General features: G+C 37.3%; 1 protein-coding gene across 2 annotated transcripts in view; it reads left to right on the forward strand.

Annotated features, from left to right (window-relative positions):
- Positions 1-446: 446 nt before the first annotated feature.
- PCDH10 (protocadherin 10) overlaps positions 447-23532 on the forward strand; it is a 62477-nt gene continuing 39391 nt past the window's right edge. The window contains exons 1-4 of one of the 2 annotated variants that reach the window (XM_064585069.1): positions 447-4125; positions 5700-5758; positions 6296-6402; positions 14334-14639. In XM_064585069.1, coding sequence (XP_064441139.1) covers positions 1495-4125; positions 5700-5758; positions 6296-6402; positions 14334-14639 — 3103 coding nt within the window. In that variant the 5' untranslated portion in view covers positions 447-1494. The remainder of the gene's footprint in view (positions 4126-5699; positions 5759-6295; positions 6403-14333; positions 14640-23532) is intronic. The other variant, XM_045879388.3, reaches the window with a different exon arrangement.

Here is a 23532-nt window from a genome sequence, read left to right on the forward strand (position 1 = left end):
TTCAGGACCTACCTCCGCCCCACACTCCAACTGCTTCACTCCTTTCCACACAGCCCCTTCAGACCCTCACGCTTAGTTTTACCCAATCCATATTATATCTCTTAAAAAAAAAAAAAATGTCCAGCCAGTCTCTGCCAGAGCCCCTTAATTAGGTAACCCCTGCAGTTAGTGGCCCCTCTGCAACTTTTCCCCTTCCTGGTGATTTATTTCCACGATCAGTAGTAAAGGAAAATACCTTAAAGAAAAAAGAATGTTAGGCGTCATTGGAAACCCCGCTCCGGAGAGAGGATACCGCTGCTGTTGCTATTATGTTTTCGCATTTGCTGATGCAAACAGGGGAACCTCTCTATTCCCTCTCCATTACCTGCGGTTGGGGACTGGGAACTTTCCGCAGCAGAGTCCCCAGCTAGCGCCTCGGGACCTGCCGGGCTGTTCTCACTCTCACACTCACACTCACCCCGGCCGCCCGCCCGGTCGCGAGTTCCATCCCGCCCCTCCCGGCTGCCGAGTGACGCTCATGCTTGACAGCCAGATTGGCCAATTAGCGGTGGCTCGGTGGGTGGTGCTCTTCAGTTACTGGTTGGCAGAATGAGGGCGCTGCGCAAAAACGGAAAAGCGGAGCGCTCGGAGCTCAGAAACTGCCAGCCGAGATCACAGGCTCTAGGGCTGAAGCAGGAGGAGGGAAAGACTGGAAGGAAGAGAGACAGGTTAGAGGGAAAGAGGCTTGGGAAGAAAACAGCAGGAAAGAAACTGCTCATCACACTTATAGAGAGGCAAATGATGGTGGAGATGAGGACAGAGAGAGACAAAACTATGAAAGCCAAAAAATACAAATAGAGCGAAAGAGGAGAAAATGCCAAGAACATCCATCCGGAGAAATGAAGAGAATGAAAGTTTTATGCTGCAGAGCCGTTCTATGTTTTTCCGGCACAAAATTCTCTTGCTGTTTTTAAGCCCTTTTGCATTTGCCAGCCGTTGACATTGAGGCATGTTCAACGGTGCCAGCAGCGTCTCCTCTTCCTTCTCCTCTTCCTCTTCATCTTCCTCCTCCTCATCCACCCCCTCCTCCTCCTCCTTTTCCTCCTCCTCCTTCTCCTCCCATCATCAAGAAGACAAACCGAGGACAGTCTTGAAATATCGAAATTTCCTCCTTGGGATTTGCCAGCGCCGCGTTGCGCCAAGACTGTCGGAATAAAGGACGCTGACTATTGTATTATTATTTTATTAATTGGTCAGTGGGAAGATTACAGATGAGGAAAGGGGACGCCTGTCACCCTTCCTGAGCTAAGATTGAAAAATGAGGCTGAATTGGGGGAAGCCCTAAAATGAAGCAAAAGGAATAGATTTTTAAGGACAGAAAGCCACAGGAGCCCCCCACATAGCGCACTTTTATTTGTATTTTTTTTTTAAGATTTTTTTTTTTTTTTCGTAGTGGTGGGGGAGAAGATTGGGTGGCTGGCTGGCTGCGGGAAGCTGCTTCCTTTCCCTTTGGAGATGATTGTGCTATTATTCTTTGCCTTGCTCTGGATGGTGGAAGGAGTCTTTTCCCAGCTTCACTACACAGTGCAGGAGGAGCAGGAACATGGCACTTTCGTGGGGAATATCGCTGAAGATCTGGGCTTGGACATTACAAAACTTTCAGCTCGCAGGTTTCAAACGGTGCCCAACTCGCGGACCCCTTACTTGGACCTCAACCTGGAGACCGGGGTGCTGTACGTGAATGAGAAGATCGACCGCGAGCAAATCTGCAAGCAGAGCCCCTCCTGCGTCCTGCACCTGGAGGTCTTCTTGGAGAACCCCCTAGAGCTGTTCCGGGTGGAGATCGAAGTGCTGGACATCAATGACAACCCCCCCTCCTTCCCAGAGCCGGACCTGACGGTGGAGATCTCTGAGAGCGCTACGCCGGGCACCCGCTTCCCCCTGGAGAGCGCTTTCGACCCAGACGTGGGCACCAACTCCTTACGCGACTACGAGATAACCCCCAACAGCTACTTCTCCCTGGACGTGCAGACCCAGGGGGATGGCAACCGATTCGCCGAGCTGGTGCTGGAGAAGCCCCTGGACCGAGAGCAGCAAGCGGTGCACCGCTACGTGCTGACCGCGGTGGACGGGGGAGGAGGGGGAGGAGGAGGCGAAGGAGGGGGAGGCGGCGGGGGAGGGGGCCTACCACCCCAACAGCAGCGCACCGGCACTGCCCTACTCACCATCCGAGTGCTGGACTCCAACGACAATGTCCCCGCCTTCGACCAACCCGTCTACACTGTGTCCCTACCAGAGAACTCGCCACCGGGCACGCTTGTAATCCAGCTCAACGCCACAGACCCAGATGAGGGACAGAATGGCGAAGTCGTGTATTCCTTCAGCAGCCACATTTCGCCCAGGGCGCGGGAGCTCTTTGGACTCTCCCCGCGCACCGGCCGACTGGAGGTGAGCGGCGAGCTAGACTATGAAGAGAGCCCAGTGTACCAAGTATACGTACAAGCCAAGGACTTGGGCCCCAACGCGGTGCCCGCGCACTGCAAGGTGCTAGTGCGAGTACTGGATGCTAACGACAACGCGCCAGAGATAAGCTTCAGCACCGTGAAGGAGGCGGTGAGCGAGGGCGCGGCGCCGGGTACGGTGGTGGCCCTGTTTAGCGTGACCGACCGCGACTCAGAGGAAAATGGGCAGGTGCAGTGCGAGCTGTTGGGGGATGTGCCGTTCCGCCTCAAGTCTTCCTTCAAGAACTACTATACCATCGTGACCGAGGCCCCCCTGGACCGAGAGGCTGGAGACTCCTACACCCTAACAGTGGTGGCTCGGGACAGGGGTGAGCCGGCGCTCTCCACCAGTAAGTCGATCCAGGTACAAGTGTCAGATGTGAACGACAACGCACCGCGGTTTAGCCAGCCCGTCTACGACGTGTATGTGACCGAGAACAACGTGCCGGGCGCGTACATCTACGCGGTGAGCGCCACAGACCGCGATGAGGGCGCCAACGCCCAGCTAGCCTACTCTATCCTCGAGTGCCAGATCCAGGGCATGAGTGTCTTCACTTACGTGTCCATCAACTCTGAGAACGGCTACTTGTACGCCCTGCGTTCCTTCGACTACGAGCAGCTCAAGGACTTCAGCTTCCAAGTGGAAGCTCGGGACGCCGGCAGCCCCCAGGCTCTGGCTGGTAACGCCACCGTCAACATCCTCATCGTGGATCAGAACGACAATGCCCCTGCCATCGTGGCGCCCCTGCCTGGGCGCAACGGGACTCCAGCGCGCGAGGTGCTGCCCCGGTCGGCGGAGCCGGGTTACCTGCTGACGCGCGTGGCGGCAGTGGACGCAGACGACGGCGAGAACGCCCGGCTCACCTACAGCATTGTGCGGGGCAACGAAATGAACCTCTTCCGCATGGACTGGCGCACCGGGGAACTCCGCACCGCGCGTCGGGTGCCGGCCAAGCGCGACCCCCAGCGGCCTTACGAGCTGGTGATCGAGGTGCGCGACCACGGGCAGCCGCCCCTGTCCTCCACTGCCACACTGGTGGTGCAGCTGGTGGATGGAGCTGTGGAGCCCCAGGGTGGGGGCGGGGGCGGTAGCGGGGGGCCAGGGGAGCATCAGCGCCCCAGCCGCTCGGGCGGCGGGGAGACCTCGCTGGACCTCACCCTCATTCTCATCATTGCGCTGGGCTCGGTGTCCTTCATATTCCTGCTAGCCATGATCGTGCTTGCCGTGCGTTGCCAAAAAGAGAAGAAGCTCAACATCTACACGTGTCTAGCCAGCGACTGCTGCCTCTGCTGCTGCTGCTGTGGCAGCGGGGGCTCGACCTGCTGTGGCCGCCAAGCCCGGGCGCGCAAGAAGAAACTCAGCAAGTCGGACATCATGCTGGTGCAAAGCTCCAATGTACCCAGTAACCCGGCCCAAGTGCCGGTGGAGGAGTCCGGGGGCTTCGGCTCCCACCACCACAACCAGAATTACTGCTACCAGGTCTGCCTGACCCCTGAGTCCGCCAAGACCGACCTGATGTTCCTTAAGCCCTGCAGCCCTTCACGGAGTACGGACACTGAGCACAACCCCTGTGGGGCCATCGTCACCGGCTACACAGACCAGCAGCCCGACATCATCTCCAACGGAAGCATTTTGTCCAACGAGGTAAGGCTGAAGCGAAAGGACCACCATCTCTCATCTCCTCCATCTGAAAGCCTCCTCTAGCCCGGCCCTTGTATCTCTGGTGCACTGTGTATTTATATTTAGGATATTAACTTATTTGTATCTCTGTGGGGGCAGGAATTGGGGGGAGGCTATCCCACCCCTTCGTATGTAACCTAAACTTCGTGTTGTCCCTAATTTTCTGCGCTCCACCCCTCCACATTTACTTTCATTTCCTCCCCTTGGTGCTTTGCCACCTTGGACCCTCCTTCTTCCCTCTGGCATCCTTCCTTTAAAATCCTAACCCCTTCTCAGTCCTTTCCCTTCTCAGAAATCTGAGGGTAAAGGGAAAAGTGCGCGGGGGGAGCGAGGGAATTGCGATGGAGGGACTTTCTGGTACTGGCAAAGGTCTTTTTCTCTTTGCGTTTGTCCCAGGCATTAATAAAGTTAATTCTGTTTGCTTTGTTTATCGATGCTTTCAGTCGCGTGTAAAAGTAAGCTATAGATTGTTTAACTTCGCACAGTTGTCTAAACTCGAACGCATGTTTTAGTGAATAAGTTATCAGATCTTTTCCTCTGAACTCGGGTTGCAGAAAAACCTTCAGTTCTGCTCTGGACAGCATTTACAGACGCTCTTGAAGCCCAATGCCCACACAGTGTGAATTTGAATGAAGTTGCTTTGGCACAAACCCCTGTAAGAGTAAACTAACGGAAGGCTTAAACAATTGTTACCTTAAATATATCTTTTAGCTAATAATCACCTTTTGCCACTGTTCTTGATAAATCACTACTGCTGGCTTTCTTCCTCAAAGAATTTGGCTTGTTAATTCCGATTTCTTTTTAAAAGATGGCGAAGTGGCAAAGTTGGGAGGAGGGAGGGAGGGGGAGAACAGAGTTGATTTATGTACAAGAAAGTTTGGACCAGAAAAGGTGTGTGGATGGTGGAGTTGGGGAGGAGAATGCAGAGGGTATTTGGAGGGAGAAAAGTCTGGGGGGGGGGGTGTTATGAATTCTTTTCTTGGCAGGTTATTTTATTTATTTGAGTCTTAGATATTAATTGACTTTCATGAATATTTGTACAGCTCATTTGTATCTTAAGCACATTTTGAAAATAAACAACAAAATAATTCCATAAAATATCCAAACTTTTTGCTTATTGAGCGTGCTGTTTTTCTTGTGTCAACCAGTATGCACCTAAACACTTTTTTAGGCCACTGAAAGACTGCAGAGTATACCTAGGTTGACTCTATTAGGGACAATAGTTTATGAGCCCTAGCTATGAGGTCATTTGCAATCTCTCCTTAAGCACACACACACACACACACACACACACGTTTAAAATTGGCTTTTTTATTTTTGCAATGCTTTTTAACCTTTACTGAAAATCTAGACTGAAGTGTCTCTGCATATTGCCCTCCCCTTACCCAGCAATCACTAGGGTGAGGCCTTAGAATAGCTTGAAAATTCATAAAACTGTACACAGTCCTTAAATGAAACTCAATTCCTAACCTCAAAAGAAGACTACTAGTTAAGCCCTCAGCATTCAAATGCTCTTGATTTATTTATCTTTTTTCTAGACTAAACACCAGCGAGCAGAGCTCAGCTATCTAGTTGACAGACCTCGCCGAGTTAACAGGTATGGACTCTTTTTTTTTTTTTTTTCCCCTAGCTTGATGTGTGGACAGTTTCCTACCTACTAAAATTAGGAATTAGGTGTATTATCCAATATTAAAATATAAGATCTCCAGCTAGGTCAAAACATAAATACTGATTATGCTGGGGTTCCTAGACAATATATTAAAAATATGGATATATTCCATCTATATACAACTTACTGAATATATTTGAATATTTTGTCAATTTATACTCACACTGCTTTGATAGTCTCCCTATTCCCAGTGAATAAATACTCTCTTTTATGAAAATGATATACACATAAACAAAACACTAATCATAGAATAATGACTAAAGTGACATACCTTAAAGGCTCAAAATGACTGCTCTGCTCAGTTTTAAAGAATTAGGCTTAAGGTGATGAAACTAGCTTTCTGCAGAAATAAAGCCCAGAGGTCTATGAATCTGCAGCACCATTGGTGACCATGTGGTGGCAGAAGAATGTTTTCTGTGTTTCTTTGCCTTTTTTATTCTAATATTCACGTTTTTGTACTTCTAGTTCTGCCTTCCAAGAAGCCGACATAGTAAGCTCTAAGGACAGTGGTCATGGAGACAGTGAACAGGGAGATAGTGATCATGATGCCACCAATCGCGGCCAGTCAGCTGGTAAGTGTGTTCAAAGGGCAATGCTGACTTTTATAGTTTCTTGTTGTTGTTGTTGTTGTTGTTGTTGTTGTTGTTAAAAGTCATTCTAGAAAGAATGATATCCTGGGGAATTTTCTGTAGGTTTAATGGTAGTAAGTCCACAGGAAAATGGTGTGTCATCCTATGTTGATAATTGTATATTCAAAGATGATTATAAAAATCTAATGGGTAAGGTTAGAGATTTATTGGGAAATATGATAGAATATGAGCTATATCTTCCTTACATAATGTTCTTTAGTGCAATTATATTACATACAAAAACCTATAGCTTTCTCACCTGGTCCAGGCCTCAGTCTTACTCTTCAGTCAATTAAGGTATTATTAGACTTGTTTATGGATGAGGTAACTGAAGATGAATGAAATTGATTGACCTGCCCAAAGTCACAGAGAATAAGTGGATGATTGGGAACTAGAATCCAAATTTCTTCCTTTTGAGAGCAATGGGTTTTGCAAGCCACTGAGTATTGAATGGGAGAAAGAAAGGTGATTAAAAGTCATGAATAGTCTGAAAGCAGGATTTCCAATGCTGGGCTCTTAGGCTTCAAGTCATTAATAAACATTTGATAGTGTGTATTTTCTCAAGCACCTTAGGTTTCCTCATATTTTCAATAGGGTCCATGACCTGTCAAAAGTTGAACCCCATGTGTATTTGTATATGAGGTTAGCAATAGACACTGATGGGGTTGCAGTGTGATACATATATTTTGCATTGTTTATTTTACTTTTTTCTATATAAATTTAACTGTTAAGTTTTATAAGATGCTGATAACTCTGTTTACTAATCCTTAAAGAAAACACTATTAAAAATGAAATATATACCTTATAATAATGAAAATGATTTCCACAATGGTTGGATTTTCTTACTACTTCATTCGCAATTCAACTAAGAAGGGTGCTTGTTTTTTTGTTTTTTTGTTTTTTTTACTTTTCCTTTTTTGATTGAGTTTTGTGTTTTTCTGACATGTAAATAAATGGAAAGGCAAATTAACCTTCGTAACTTATAAAAATGTCCATGATTGGGCCATCTCTAGATTCAACTCTGTTCACTTGATTTTAAGCTTTATTTTGGTTAATGATGTAACCACAGAGTGACAGAGTCCTCATTTTCAAGGTAACCTTGGTCCTAGAGAGCACACATTCCTGAACACACTTGGTGGACCTCTGAATGGTGCCGAGGCAGCGTGTCAAAGGGCAGTACCCGCCCCATGGTCGCCTGGCAGCAGTGGTTACCTCAAGCCTCTCACTTGGCTAATGTGTGCTGTGTCTGAGGCTGCCTTAGCCTTGGGAAACACAGGCAGGAGGAGGGGAGAAAGAGGCTGCTCAAGGGTCTCTTTATATTGCTGCAAGTCATTAATATGCAGACCTAATGAGACTTGAACACTGCCAAGAATCCCCGGAGGTCCCTGCCCCTTGCGGGCCTTCACGCTAAGTGAACAGAGCATCTATTTAGTGTCTGGGAACCTGACAACAAACCAGATCTTGCCAGAAGTTTATATTTGAGTACAAAGTCCCTTTCATTTTTGGCCTATATATGGCATATGATTTATCGTTATCTTTTAAAAGCTGTACGTTTAGAATTGCTCATTCCTATTCATTCTTCAGGGTTTCTAATTTAAGTTAGCCTTTTAAAACTTTTAAAACAAAATGTTTAATATTAAAATAGTATCTGCTGCATGTATCCTTGGGTGCATTTTATTCATTTCCCACTCCCCCACCCCCTGCTTTGTTTTTTTCTGTAGCACTCCAGTCTCAATGAACATTTCAATTAGTTTAGTCCCTCAGACATAATGAGCTATAATAACCTAACCAAAGAAAAAGAAACGAATAAACATCTGCAAAAAGTGCTATATTTGGAAGATGGATGGGGATAGATTCTTATCAATGCGCCTTCCCAGTAGCTATTTTATTTCTCAGGGACTCAATGTTGCCATTTTTGGTAATGTTTCTTTCAAATTATTTGAGATGTCAAAGCATTAAAAGGAAAATTAAAATGCCAAACTGTGTTCTGGAAAACATTTTTAAAAAGCAAGGCGGTTTGTATTTTTCTTTATCAATGGCAAAAATTTTTCCCTGTCTTTACATTCTTACATGTGAAAAGTATTACAGAATGAATTTATTTTTGTATTTCATTGGCAGTTCTAGGGCAGCTGAAACATACTGAGCACAGTAATTGCTGTTTGAGAATTGTAATGACACACTTGTATTAAGAAGTAATCTCACCTTTGTGTGCTGAATTGCAATCAGATTTAATATGTCTAATTTTATTGTAAGAATGATTTTGAAGTGTTTTCTTCTTTAGGTATAAAGCCCTAAATACAGAGAATTGAAATGCATTTACTTAATGACTTTCTCCAGTTCATACTGATGTTGTGTACTGTAAACTTCATAGCAAGTAGCTATAGTATTTCCTAAAAGTTAAACCCATTTCAGGTGAATAAGTACATCTGTTTTATTTTCTTGTAAAGCCAGGTATTAATGACTTTCCAATTTTGTAATATTTAGGAAATATTATTCACAGCACATCTATTTCCAGGTTTACGATATGGGGAAAAAAATCATACCAATAAGCAAATCTTACTCAGCCAATTTTTAGGGGGAGAACAGCAGGTTATCAAGGAAAAATAATACTAGAAACACATAGACCCTGAATTCTGTCCTTCAGTCTGTACCTCATTCCATATTACATTATATACAATATTGAGCTTAGTGTTTCACCTGTTTAAACTTCCTAACTTTTTATTTATTCTCAATTTCTTTTTCTATGTTAGCATTACTTTGTATTCATTTATTTAGATATGCCTTCTATTTATTCTTCTGTGAATAGTTTTCTTTTTTGTTCTTTCTCCGCTACCCCCCTTGCATTTCTCCTTTCTAAGTCATTTGCCGTCACCAGTCTTGCTCATAGAAGGGCTTTAAACACGGAGGCAGCTGCACAGAGAATCACATAAGCTTTTTCAGTTTTCTACTGCACCTGGCTCCATGTGTGAAATTCTTCGGCTTGACCACTGCTCTGTGGCATTTTCTTTCCATAGCCTTGTCAAGGTGCTTTCCGGTTTTTCAGTGCACTATTGATGTATTGGTTAGATATGGCAGAAGTCCAGGGAGATGTGGTAAATATATGCATAAACCATCACAGGAGGAAGATCCTATTAATCACAGCTTAAATAGCCAAAAAAAGAGTCAAAGTGAACTTAAAAAAAATAGTTTCAATTTTGTTTAGTGTATCGTTAGATTAAAAGATCTTTTTTTTTTCTGACTTGCCATACTGATACAAAAATTTTAGTTGTGTATTCTTAAACATTTTAACATTATTGTAGGTAGTCTAAGGAGATATATTTAGTTGTAAGAATTTTTTTGCCTCATTTATTAAATATTTGCAATATGCATACTCCTGGAATTATCAGTTCATTTTTAATAATTGTGCCTTCGTAAAAAACATACTGAAGAAGATAACCCTAATAAGTGATTCTGTTAATGTTACTTGTTATAGTTTACCTGAAAATTGTTAAGTTGCTCCTTCTTGTAAATTTTTCTTTCAGTTACAAGGAAACTTAGCTTCTAAGTGTGCTTATTTTTTAACTAATTATTGAGATTGATACATGATACGTGGTCAAAATTTGGCTATACATAAAAAAAAAGTGATTTGAATTGTCAGTATCTTCAAACTAGTAGATAAAGTATATCATGAAATGTGTTCAGCCATTGCACAACTACTACAATATCAGCAAGACAATTTTTGATTTATTGTTAAGTACAAATTTCCCTTTCCCAACTCCAGTAAGAATTTAGATACTGGCAGATTAGCATCTGGACTTATAAATTGAATTTTCATGATGGTTTGCAAAAGCTTATTCAGGTTTCTGGTGAAAATCTGAACTACAAATTGATGTTACAGAAAGATTTATAATTGGAAAAATATATGACAAAATATTAGAGAAATTGGAGAAAAACGAACATTTTGAATAAGTAGGGAGAAATTTTGATGTACATGTTTTGATTTTTTCATGAGTGAATCATGTTGATAAATATCTGCCGATGAGCTATATTTTCCTAAAAATTACAACAACTTTTGTGTTTGTAATTGATCTTTCATCATTTTTTGGTGCTAAGTGGTTAAAGGAGGATTGGAAATTTCTTCAAAAATTAAGTATTGATTTTCTTTAAAATTAATTTATGAAATTATGAAAAATTAAACATTTTTTATGAAGGCTGAATAAAAAGTGAAGCATTTTTTATGAAGGTGCATGAGAAAGAAATGTACCTGTAATTTTATATTATTACATTTATCAGAAAACAACACAACTTGAATACAATTATAATATTTTTGAAATCACAATTTGTTCTCAGTGGTAATATCACTGCCTCTGACTCTAAGGAACAAGTTACTTGCTGGTTAAAAATATGTATTTTAAAACTTCTCTAAATATATCCTTGCATAACAGGCAGTCTATCACGTCAGCTGTCATGCCTTGTAGAACAGATTATTTCTGAGAAGTTGGAAAAATAAATAACTAGGAGAAGAAATTTCAAATTATATATATTTATATATGTTCAGATATTTCTTAGAAAATACCAAAACTTCAAAACTGAGGTTTGGCCTGTATTTTTCTGCTGTACAAATATCACAGGTTCTATAGTAAGGACATTTGAATAAGAAAAACTAAAAATCAAGTTAAATTTATTTTCTCTTCGGCTTTCAATTTGAGCTATTAAAAATTTCCAAGAGCAATGTGAAAGGCATGAATTTTAATATGTCACCTGCCCTATAATACCTGGCATTCCTGTATATCATGTAGTCATTTATCATAACAAAACTTCAATATACTTCTGCTTATTTGGAGATTAAATAATATATTTAATGGGACTGGAGATAATTGAAAAAAGGTAAAATACTGTTAGTCTTTTAGTGACTCCCTGACATGAGGAATGATAATAGGATCATTTATCTGGTTCTCAAACTATATATCTAAAAGGCAAATGATTCGAAATTTATTGATGTACTATTTTTTATTTTTCTTCTAATTTTGTTTCTATGTCTGATATTTTTTTCCTCATGAGAAATCAGTACACTTGCATTATCAGTAAAACTGGTGAATTATATTCATGCACAATTTGTGACACCATAACTCTCATTCTGGTTATATAAAGCTGTGTGTTATTACTATGGGAATCACACTTTAAAAGGACTAGTTCATAAATTTATTGAGAACATTATTTCTAAGTGTTTTCTTCCTTCTGTCAAGTAAAATTGTTCTTCCAACAAAAACTTTATCGTATTTCTCATTTTTCTTGTTATGCACATGACATATTTTCTGCACAGGTTCTCAACTCATGAGAACTTGATTACATCATCTAAGGGAATTTTAAATCACCTCTAATAACTACAGAAGCCGAAAACCAGAAAACCATTAACTTCAAGAGAAGAAAATGGGCACAAATGAATATGTACTATATATAAAAACAAGTTCTATTGAAAGTACCTTCTAACATAATCAAACAGCATCTTAATAATGTTGAAAGACTAGTTTATTAAAATTTTTCTATGAGATAGAGGATCATATTTAAAAATATGAGAGTCCTTGGGTACAGGTGCTCGAAAAGATGTGAAAGATTATTAATGGTCCCATGTAGTGTTTAAAATGATATTTATCAGTCATGTGAGGAAAATTGCATTTATTCCAAATTTTGCATTATATACCCATCTTTGTTAGGGTATAATAATGCAGTTCAATCTTAATATTTGAATTAATTCCACCAACTTTAAATTTTATGCCTTGAATTTAATTTTCAAACAAATGATTGGTCATCATAATTTGACTTTTAACAGTAGTTTTATTTATCAAGTCTTTTTTTTCTCTATCACACTGCAAATAGGGAGCATTTCTAGTACAGTATTCAAAATACAGGGGCATCAGGGTGGCTCAGTCATTAAGTGTCTGCCTTAGGCTCAGGTCATGATCCCAGGGTCCTGGGAGCGAGCCCCGCATCGGGCTCCCTGCTCTGCGGGAAGCCTGCTTCTCCCTCTCCCACTCCCCCTGCTTGTGTTTCCTCTCTCAATGTGTCTCTCTCTGTCAAATAAATTAATAAAATCTAAAAACAAAACAAAACAAAACTATAAATCTCTCTGGTTCTATAGCTTCTACCTACCTGGTATGTCACTGTGTATCAGGGACATTTTCCTTCCCTTACTCTTTTTCTTTCTACTTATCTCTTTGAAGAAATAGGATAAAAAAACTGAGCTATTCTGGTGTCTAGAAAAACACTGACGTGTTTTACATGCTTTCTTAGTCTGGTTCCTTATCCTGGTTTCAGCTCACGTTTAGGTTCCTCAACAGTTCACTGATCAGTAATTTATTTCCAGGCTTATGCATGACAATTATCAATGAAACATTATAATCGAAGTCAGACTTGGCATTATACATAGTTTAATTTAAAATAAAAAAGTCATAAAGTGAGATTAATATATGATAAGAAGCTTCATTTCATTTCTTTAAACATAATTTACATAATTAACTGTTCTGAACTCCAAAATACTTGTGGATAATCTAGAAGATTAATACTCTGAAAAAAATCTTTTCTGTATTTTATATATGCAGATATTAACATATACACATAAACAGGTAAAGCAGTTTGTGACACAATGCCATCAGGAATTTATAAACTAAACCTGACTCAGGAGTTCAAATCACGAATGGTATTTATAAGAAGAAACAATCAGATGGGTTCATTAAATAAATATTAGTCTGTCGATTAAAAAAAAAGAAATTCATACTCATGCATTTGAGAGTTTCTTTTATAAGAGTAATCATACTCAAATTACTTTCAATTAATCCTGTTTAAAAACATGCACAATAAATGTGTTAGTATGTTTAGAAAAATATTAAAATGTGATTTGGGTTTATGTGCTTGTTTTTCTGAGTAGGGGTAGTTATCAAAATGAATATCAAAAAGTCTTTTATAATGCTAAAAAATTGTTATGCTTTGCTTAAGAACTAAACTTTCTTGAGTCATAATCAGATAATATTGAATAGTCTTGTCAATCTGTGGGAGACAACGTAACTTGAAGATGTCATTTGAAATCTTCGTATTCTCGGATTAATAGGGAAAACAGTTCTGTGTTGACTAGGACAAGTGTTTTCCAATATGGAACAAGTAATAAGGTATTTGTCAATAGTATCTGCAGCTGACTCACATTACACTTGATTACCTTGGTTTCACTAATTACAGTCATTTGTTTTTGGTTTGTCTGCAGTGGTAAATGATAAGTGGTTTGTAGTAATATGGGCTACCAGAATGCCATTGACATATACATTTTAGGGTCATTTTCTGAGAACCCGAGAAAGCATGCTCCTGACCACTCAAGAAATGTTTCATTCTTGTTGTTTATTGGTTTATCAATATGTGTGCCGTATTTCTGTTGAATTTCACTTTTTGTTTCATGTCCAGATTTCATAATCTAAATACCATCATTTGTGCTACACATAGTTCTAATGTTTTTGTCTCTAAGGAAAAAAAAAGTGTTGGATGCCTTATCATCATTAGAGATTACGAATTATAAAGGCTTTACACTTTGCATTTGTCTCTATTATGAATTTCACCAGAGATTTTTTAAAATATTCATTCTTTTTCTACTCACCATTCCCTAGTTATTTAAATAATTTAGAGCCAGAATTTTTTCCCAATACTCTGAGAATATTAGAAACATCTTCCTCAGGGTCCTCTTTGCTAGAAGTCTAACCCTTTGGAAAATAGTACAAAGACATTTTTGGTTCCTGTGAGGTTAAGGCAGGAAAACTTTGGCAAAGCACATTCACCCAGCACCCTTTATGCCACCTGTAATCTCACATTAGCGAAACCTGAACCTGTAGTTTCTCTTTTTTTTCTGCTTACAGGCATGGATCTCTTCTCCAACTGCACTGAGGAATGCAAAGCCCTGGGCCACTCAGACCGGTGCTGGATGCCATCTTTTGTCCCTGCTGATGGACGCCAAGCTGCTGATTATCGCAGCAATCTGCATGTTCCTGGCATGGACTCTGTTCCAGACACTGAGGTGTTTGAAACTCCAGAAGCGCAGCCTGGGGCGGAGAGGTCTTTCTCCACCTTTGGCAAAGAGAAGGCCCTTCACAACACTCTGGAGAGGAAGGAGCTGGATGGACTGCTGTCTAATACACGAGCGCCTTACAAACCACCATATTTGAGTAAGTATTACATAAAAGGCTTTATCAGAGTATTCCCTTTGAGGGAATAAGTTCAACACGCCATTCTTCTTAGTAAAAATAGAGTTCAAGTTGTTTTCAGAAACCAAGATAAAAGTGACTCTCGGATGCAGGCAGTACTTTTCTATGGAAAAATGAATATACTCAACAGGAAGACAGGTTCCTGTGTTAGGACGTGGTTGTTGACAACAATCAAACGTAACTTTTGATGCTGAAAACATTTTTCAAATGTGCTTCATATTTCCTTTGAATATTGATCTCTTGCTGACTTGATTTCCATGTGTTTTGAAGGGCTTAATTAAGATGGAAAAACATCTCTTGACACTTGAGTCACTGGGAGATTTCATTTTTTTTATCGATGCCAGCATTATCGCATAATCATCCTTTTTCCATAGTGACATTAAACATTTTAGGCTAAATTAGGAAATCAGTGCAGCCATTACTTTGACCATTCAATGCAATTTAGTAATATGTTCATATGGAGTAAGTCTCTGACCGGAATCAGAGGAACTATGTGATGGAAACATATAAATAAAGCAATATTCTTCATTTACTTAAAATAGTATGTTCTTCTAACGTGGAGACATTGAAAATTGTACTCAGCTCTTTCAATATTGGAACCACATTCTGTAAGTAGATTATTTTATACAACCACTGTGAAAATAAAAATGCTTAGAGATTCTGTAGTGTATTTCCTTTGAGGATCTCGGTGATGAAATTATATTCTCTGCTACATAGTTATCTTTTCCTTTTAGTTAATGGGTAAATACCGCTGACAATTCAATAGTTTGGTCAAACTATATAAACTAATATTTGATGAGAAGGAAACTCATTAAAAACTCAGTCAAAAGATGACTTTTATCTTGTATAGGAAATCCAGCATATATGGTGTTTTCTTTCTTTCGTTTTCTAGTATTAAAAAATCATGGAATCATAAGCTAGGAACAAAAATGAGCAGAATGCAGATGTATCATTTCTTTTACAATTTATGGAATAGGAGGGAAATAGGAAAAAGTACTGAAAGGAAAGAAAAAAAGCTAGAAGAACATATTTTTTAGCTCTTATGAATGTAAATATGAAAGCCATGGATTGAATACATTGAGGACAAGACTACTACTCTAGACATTGATAATACGAGTCAAAAGTGTCCTATGAATAAAGGAATGGATCTGCCATTGGCTAAATACATTGTGATGGCAACAGTGATTAAACTGTTTTATGAAGGATTGCCTTCAACTTTTCAAATTACTTGGAAATACCATTACCCCACGCATGATGTAGTATTTTAGCTTTTCAGACCAAATAATTGCTCCTGCCTATTAGCTATTGATATTTGTTTTGCTTTATCTTTTGAAGTTAATAAATACAAGGAGAGCACATATACTTAAGGGAAGTATTGAAATGTCTAACATAATAACTATGATGAAATTTGGATGCTAAAGTCCTAAAGTTTAGCTCACACATCTGCACATATGAGTGATTTAAAATAGCCTAAAATAATTATGTGTGTTGCTAGAAGTCAAAGAATGCATATGTTATTTAATTAAGAAAATTAAGATTTGTTTGTTTATTACTCAGATATGGTACAATAAATTAGTTTTTAAAAACTTTTTTTTTTTTCCTGTGTTAGCCAGCTCACACCACTCAAACTTTAGGGTTTGGGATGAAGTGTGACCTGGTTGAAAAATAAGCCCAAATATAAGTATTTTGTTGTTTTTACTTATACCATCCTTAGCTCTTCATAGAACTTCAACTTTTAGTGTTTAATGTTATCTTAGACTCACACAATTATCTTTAAAATTACATCATGGTTCTGATTTAATAGACATAGGCAATTTTACAGTTAATTTGATAGCATAAACTACAAATAAAAAAACACCACTGACCATTTTGCCCTCCAAATTCACCTGATGATGGTTGTTAATACTTGTAATATTTAACTTCAGGAATGGAAATATTCTCATCTTCTAAATTGAAAAGCATGTCACTTACATAGTTAAACTAAAAACTTGGCACCTATAACTTGTTTTTAATCAGAATGTTTAAATAATTATTGGGGCAGTAATTTTCTTTTGCTGAACATGCATTTAGTTCTTTGGTGAACATAATGTTTATTTAATGTTAAGAAAGTAGTTGTATATTTATTTTTGTAGAGCTCTAAAAATAAGGCCTAATGAAGCTACCATTGTCATTTATAAAATGATCAGGAAATGGTAATATGCTTAATAATACAGATGAAATCATTGCCTATACCCAAGAACTTCCCATTTCTATACTTCTGGTTGCTAAATTTAAAATTAAAAATCGCAAGAAACCAACTTCTACACAAAAGTACTTGTATGCACATGTTAAAAAACAAGTAGTTTGTGTTTCTTTTTGTATGCCCAAATACAACCATATTTCCTTTTTTTTTAATGTGTAAGAAAAGATCCATGAAGAGTATGGATGATGTATTTAGTGAAATGGAAGTTATTTTTTAAGTTGGTAATAATTTTGAAAACGTCTATTCAAACTCATTAGTCATGAGTACTTTATGAGCATGCTTGTTCTTATTTTTGTTATAATACTGTAGTTTGTTAATGCCCTGATAAATACCAAAGGAATACACTGAAAGATTGAAGAAATAAATTTAAACATGCAGAATGTGGTCGTTTTCAAAACTCAATGTTTAGATTTATCTTAAAATACTAATGAATTTTTAGCATAAATAAATTTACCTTTTTCAGAGAAATAAAGAAAATATCACCTTAACTTTTAATAAAAATTAATCACTGTTTTTGACACTTATTAAAATGAAACCTGAAAAAATTATTACCTGGAGTTTAAAAATAATACCACATTTTATCGTGAAGAATTCAAGAATTTCTTTAGTATTATAGACCTCTTATTTAAAATAATAGTCTTTCAAATGACAAAACGTTTTACAGAAAACAATCTGGATAGTCTCAGCAACTAAGTAGCATAAAAATAATTTATGTTTAAGAATATAATTGATAAAAGCTATATTATTAAGATAATTTAGAAAAACCCAATATTTAAAACAATATCTTAAATATTACTTTTGCAGTCATACTTACTTATGATTTCGGCTTCACATTTTAAGTATCATCGCTTGTGACTTTTGTCAGCAAATAAGCATATTTTTTGGTTCGAATCAGCATAAGCAGTACAGTAGTAAAGATGTAAGGATTCATTCTTTGGAAACTCATTGATTTCTTTTTTTTTTCTTTTTTTTAAAACTTTATTTTATTATGTTATGTTAATCACCATACATTACGTCATTAGTTTTTGATGTAGTGTTCCATGATTCATTGTTTGCATATAGCACCCAGTGCTCCATTCAATACGTGCCCTTTTTAGTACCCATCACCAGGCTAACCCATCCTCCCACGCCCCTCCCCTCTAGAACCCTCAGTTTGTTTCTCAGAGTCCATAGTCTCTCATGGTTCATCTCCCCCTCCGATTCCTCCCCCCTTCATTTTTCCCTTCCTACTATTTTTTTTTTTAACATATAATGTATTATTTGTTTCAGAGGTACAGGCCTGTGATTCATCAGTCTTACACAACTCACAGTGCTAACCATAGCATATACCTTCCCCAACGTCTATCACCCAGCCACCCCATCCCTCCCACCCCCATCACTGCTTTCTTGTCAATAAACATAATCAGTGCCTAAAAACTGATAATAGTCAAAAAACAAATAACCAATGAAATTTCATCTAAAATATATTTGTGAAAATCTTTCTTTCATTTATTTAAAGGGTCATACAATAATAAATTATATTGAATGAAATGAAAAAAATACATTGACATTAGAATTTTTTAAACCCTAAATCCATGAAATTTTCTAGACTCATAGGACTGTAGGGAACCATTTATTGAAGTGTCACAGTCTATCCTTCTTTCACATTACACAACATTTAGACTAGTCCATGTGTGCAAAAATTGCTAGTTTTCTCCTTAACTAATTTTATTTTGCCTACTTTTTGAGTCATTTTGAAACTTCAATTTAACTCAATCTTAACACAAGAAAAGATGTCAGAACTTTGAAACATTCCATTTGAAAAGTTGCTGACACTTTACCTAGACTTTTTTCAGTAAACCTCATTTTGAGAAAATTCTTTTGGGCATCTATGTTATTTCTATGGTGCACTTCAAGTTTTCAGTTGATTAAAATTGTAGAGCATGTTTTGTTTAGACACATCTCTCCATCCCTTCATTATCTCAATCTGCCTTCTGTGAGTTTTCGTAATTTGTTGAACTCAGTAGTGTGGTAAGAACATACATAAGATTCAAAATAAAACCACTTTTCCTATTGGTACACATTACTCTCATATTTATGAATCCTTGTATATGATTTCTCTGGGATTTCTATATTCCTGTAATGTCATAAACATAACATCCATTTATCAAATAATAAAGTCCATAAATAAGCATTATTATACATGGCCTTTTAAACATTTCTCTCAAAGGTCCATACACCACTAAATGAATGGACATTTTTTTTTCAGGATATTTTCTTCCAAGTACATATGTTAATTTCTGTTCCCTTTTTCTCCAAGTTGTGTTACTTTTTTATAATATCCTATTTCTGAGACTTTTGCTTCTCTCCCTCTTCTTTATAAGAATAGCTCTAGATTTGTGAACCTAACTTTCTCACTTTTTTAGTTTAAACTTTTGTGACAAATCTCTGGTCTTTGAATAACACCAGTCCTTCTGTTTTTCATTAAATTCCTTTGTTTAGTAATTAAGAATTGATCTCTCATAATCAAAATAGTTTACTCACCTCAGCTCTGTGAGCAGGAAATAAATGATAACTCAGGGCCAGAAAAAACCCCAACCAATCCCAGGTCATATTCTCTGTATATCTACTGTTTGATTTAATGTTCACTGAATTTTATGATATTTTACTTCTTTGAAAAATGATAATCTATTCACAATTTGTATCATTACTCCAGTTAGCTGATGCAGCAGCTGCCTGGAAACTTCCGTAACTCCAGATAACTGAGATATAATCATATTATCTTATTTCTTCTCTAGTTATTCAGTAATGGTCTACCTCAATTAATGACTTCAAGTGAAAGCTATAAAAATCCTTCCGAGGTGGACATTCATTTTACATCTATACATCTGGCAATTTCTGTAGGCAATTTGTTTTTCACTTATTCAGACATCAGTGCTTCTCAGTGACTTATGACATGTCATTTAAAATTTGTGCCCTTGGGTGCATTGGAACTGGTTTGTATACAGTACTCTCTTGGCGTATTTAGACTCATTACCCAGCTATGCATATTATAAATGCTAAAAAATTATATGATAAAAAATGAATGAATGGCTGAATGAGTGTTTTTAAAGTACCCAAATAATCTTTAGTGCAGTCATTATTCTTTCATTTACACACGCGTCTGCACACAGTTTTTTTTTTTTTAATCCCTAGGCAAACTTTCTTTTCTTCATAATTTTAAAAATATATTTTAAATTAGTTATACTTCTCTCATGCTATTACCTACAAAGTTTTTATAAGGGGAAGGAGATTGTGAACTCATTCAAAATATTGATATGCCCATAAACAAGATGCTTTGTAAAATATTATGGCATTTTTCAATACTTTGAGACTTTAAACGTCTTTTGATTCATTCTAAGAAATTATATTCTAAAAAGGTGTTAAATTTGTTTCATACTTGTTAACTCTCCTAGAATTTTAAATACTCCTCTTTCTTACCAGATCTTTGAGATAATCTTTGCTTGACATATTTTATTTACGAGCAGCTTTCATAGTTTAGGTCTTATCTTTCACTTCTTTGTAAAGCTAATAGGTATAAATATTCACCTAGTATAGTCACTTATTTTTCTTATATAATTCCCATGTAGGAATTATTTATTTGCATGTTACTAATTATATTTTTGAACTGGCAGATACATAGCTAAATAAAAATATATATTTAAGGGTATATAGAGAAGACTTAATTGATAAAAGTAATATATATCTTTATTCAATATTTTGCACTCCTTAGTATCTGAGTCTCCATCTACCCTATAAAAGCTGTTTATTTTGTGCTTACTTTGCATTTTATTGAGCTATCATTTAGCATATTAATATTATTTATATACCTCATTTTATATTACAGATCATTTCCATCCTCTTTCTTATTTTGTACATTGAAAGTAAATCCATATAAACACTTGTCCGTCGTGTGAGCCTGACAAAGGAAGATTATCTATTAAAATATAAATAGGATTATTCAATGAAAAGGATTATCTACTTGGGATTTTTTTCCTGCCTCATCATACTGAAGATGCGTGGGTCAAAATTTAAATGCATTAAGTTATAAAGATATTGTAAAGAAGTCTGGTACATACAAATTCAATTGCTTATAAATATCATTAAACATTATTCAATACTCAATGTGCCAGACGTTTTTTGGGTGAGTCTGCGTCTTTTAAAGTCCTTTTAATAGGAATTAGATAGCAACATTTAGACACTATAGCTTGGAAACTGTTTTGGACTATGAAGTTCATTGTTCAAGATTAAGAAATACTATCAAATTAGGACTAAGCTCAGCATAATGGGAGTCAATTTAATGTTTCCCAAAGTATAATAAAAATCTTGGAAGTTCTATATCAAGATCCAATAAGACTTCCTAATTACTGCATTAGTGGCCCCTAATCACCTCCATCAGTTTAAATGAGGAGAGTATGGAGGATTTGAAAACATTGAGTCCCAGGGGTGCCTGGGTGGCTCAGTTGGTTAAGCGACAGCCTTCGGCTCAGGTCATGATCCTGGAGTCCCGGGATCGAGTCCCGCATCGGGCTCCCTGCTCAGCGAGGAGCCTGCTTCTCCCTCTGACCCTCCCCCCTCTCATGTACTCTCTCTCTCTCTCATTCTCGCTCTCTCAAATAAATAAATAAATCTTAAAAAAAAAAAATTGAATCCCAAATGTAATTACACACAAAAGGATATGGATAAGGACAAATTATAAGCTAGAAATTTTCACAGATGAAAATCAGGGTTTTATTTCTGAATCTTTCATCGATACATTTATGACAATATGTTTGTACTACTTAGGCACATACAATTTTTCTTCTCTTAGAGACACCTTTCTTTAAACTGTGAAGATTGAAAAGACTATATGTGAACTTAATTTCAACAAAATTTCCATAATCTGTACAGTCGAGTGTTATTAAATTATCAGGGACAAAAAAAATTATCAATGACAGCTTTTAAGTCATTGAATTCAACAAGTGATTGTAAACATATTTTCTGTGTTCTATTTCATGATTCTGTTGTATGGATACATTTGTGCATATACATATCCCATATAGAAGCATTATATTTTTAATTTAATTTAATTTTTAATTATATCTGTCAATTACCAGAGGAGAAACAGCGTGATTATTTAACTAATGGCTACTTCATCATCAGAAGCTATTAAACCTGAGAATATAGTGTTTTTTGAGAAACAGATAAGTGACGTAATCAATTTTGGTCTGTTTCTTTATTTTTTAAGGTACCGATTGTACTTTTTTAGGACCAGTTCACACTGCGTATTATAGCAAAATTAATCGTGACACTGTAGAGGAAATAGATGTCTGTATTCTGAGGAAAACATTATTGTTACTGTTTGTAAAAATGTAGTTAAGTAAGACTTTTTTCCTCTTTTCATGTTGCTATTAGACAGAATCCTACCCTAGATTTTCCAGTATTACCTGTTTTGGATATTTAATGGTATATTTTACACGTACTAGAAAAGTGAGTTAGTTTGTCATCAAGTGGTCTAAGGTTCATATTTATACCAATAACGATATTTCAACTGAAAGTTGGATAAAGACTGCATTATTCATAAAAAGCATAGTTGTAAATATTTTTTTTTTTAATTTTCAAAAAAAGTTTCTTAAGAAGGAAAAAAGACCCAAGCCCAGGAGAAATACATAAATAAAATCAGTATCAAATGTATATTTCTTGAGTTAAATTTTGAATCACCCTGGATAAAGAAATAGCCATGGTGAAGGGATTCTTTTCGATCTCACTAAACATCATTGGTTTTGTCTCAAAGTGCAACACATGGTAGAAAGTTCTGAGTCAACAACGGCATCAGTATATGAAGTGTACATAATAAGTTATCTTGATGGGATGTACTTGCTGGTGTATATAAGATACAATATTTCCCATGTAGTTTTAATCAAAATAGTGTTAGGAATAGGTCCATAGGTATGAAGGTGAATGTTACAGTTTAACTGTTGTTATTGATGCATTCTTAGAAAATGTATAGAAAATCTGGAGGCTGACCTGTAAAAAAATTAATATAAATTTATTGTGCGCTTTCTGCCCCACTGTTAATAAATCCGATGCCAGAACTAGTCCCCTTGCTAGTCACCGATGGTGTGGGTTTAAGGTTTATTTGCCAGAGAAATACTCATCAGATGATTACACTGAAGGTCATGAAATCAAGGTATGTTTTGGTAGATGTATCTTGATTCTTGAGTTATCTCAATCTTTTTGATAAGAACAATGGTACTAGAAAACAATATTACATAGAGCTTACAGAGTTCTACTAAATTATACTTTTAAACATAAAAATGGTGGATAATTTCAAGCATATACAAAAATACAGTGAGTAGTTCTAAACTCTCCATGTTCTCCAGCCTAAACAATGATCAATTCTTAGCCATACTTGTTTCATCCAACATTAAAACACTGTGTTTTCACTCAGATTTTTAAAGCAATTCCAGAGATCCTACTGCTTAATCCATTAAAATTTCAGCATATGTTTATTAAAGATAAAGTTTATTTTTAACATTATCACAAGAATAGTATTCCTCTTTAAAGAAAGTTCTTACTATCATTGGTTGTCTAGTTGTTGTTCAAATTCCATAA

The sequence above is a fragment of the Mirounga angustirostris genome, unplaced genomic scaffold (assembly GCF_029215605.1).
Source record: "Mirounga angustirostris isolate CCGP_5_RB_7025 unplaced genomic scaffold, mMirAng1.0.hap1 SCAF_2, whole genome shotgun sequence".
Taxonomy (NCBI): Eukaryota; Metazoa; Chordata; class Mammalia; order Carnivora; family Phocidae; genus Mirounga; species Mirounga angustirostris.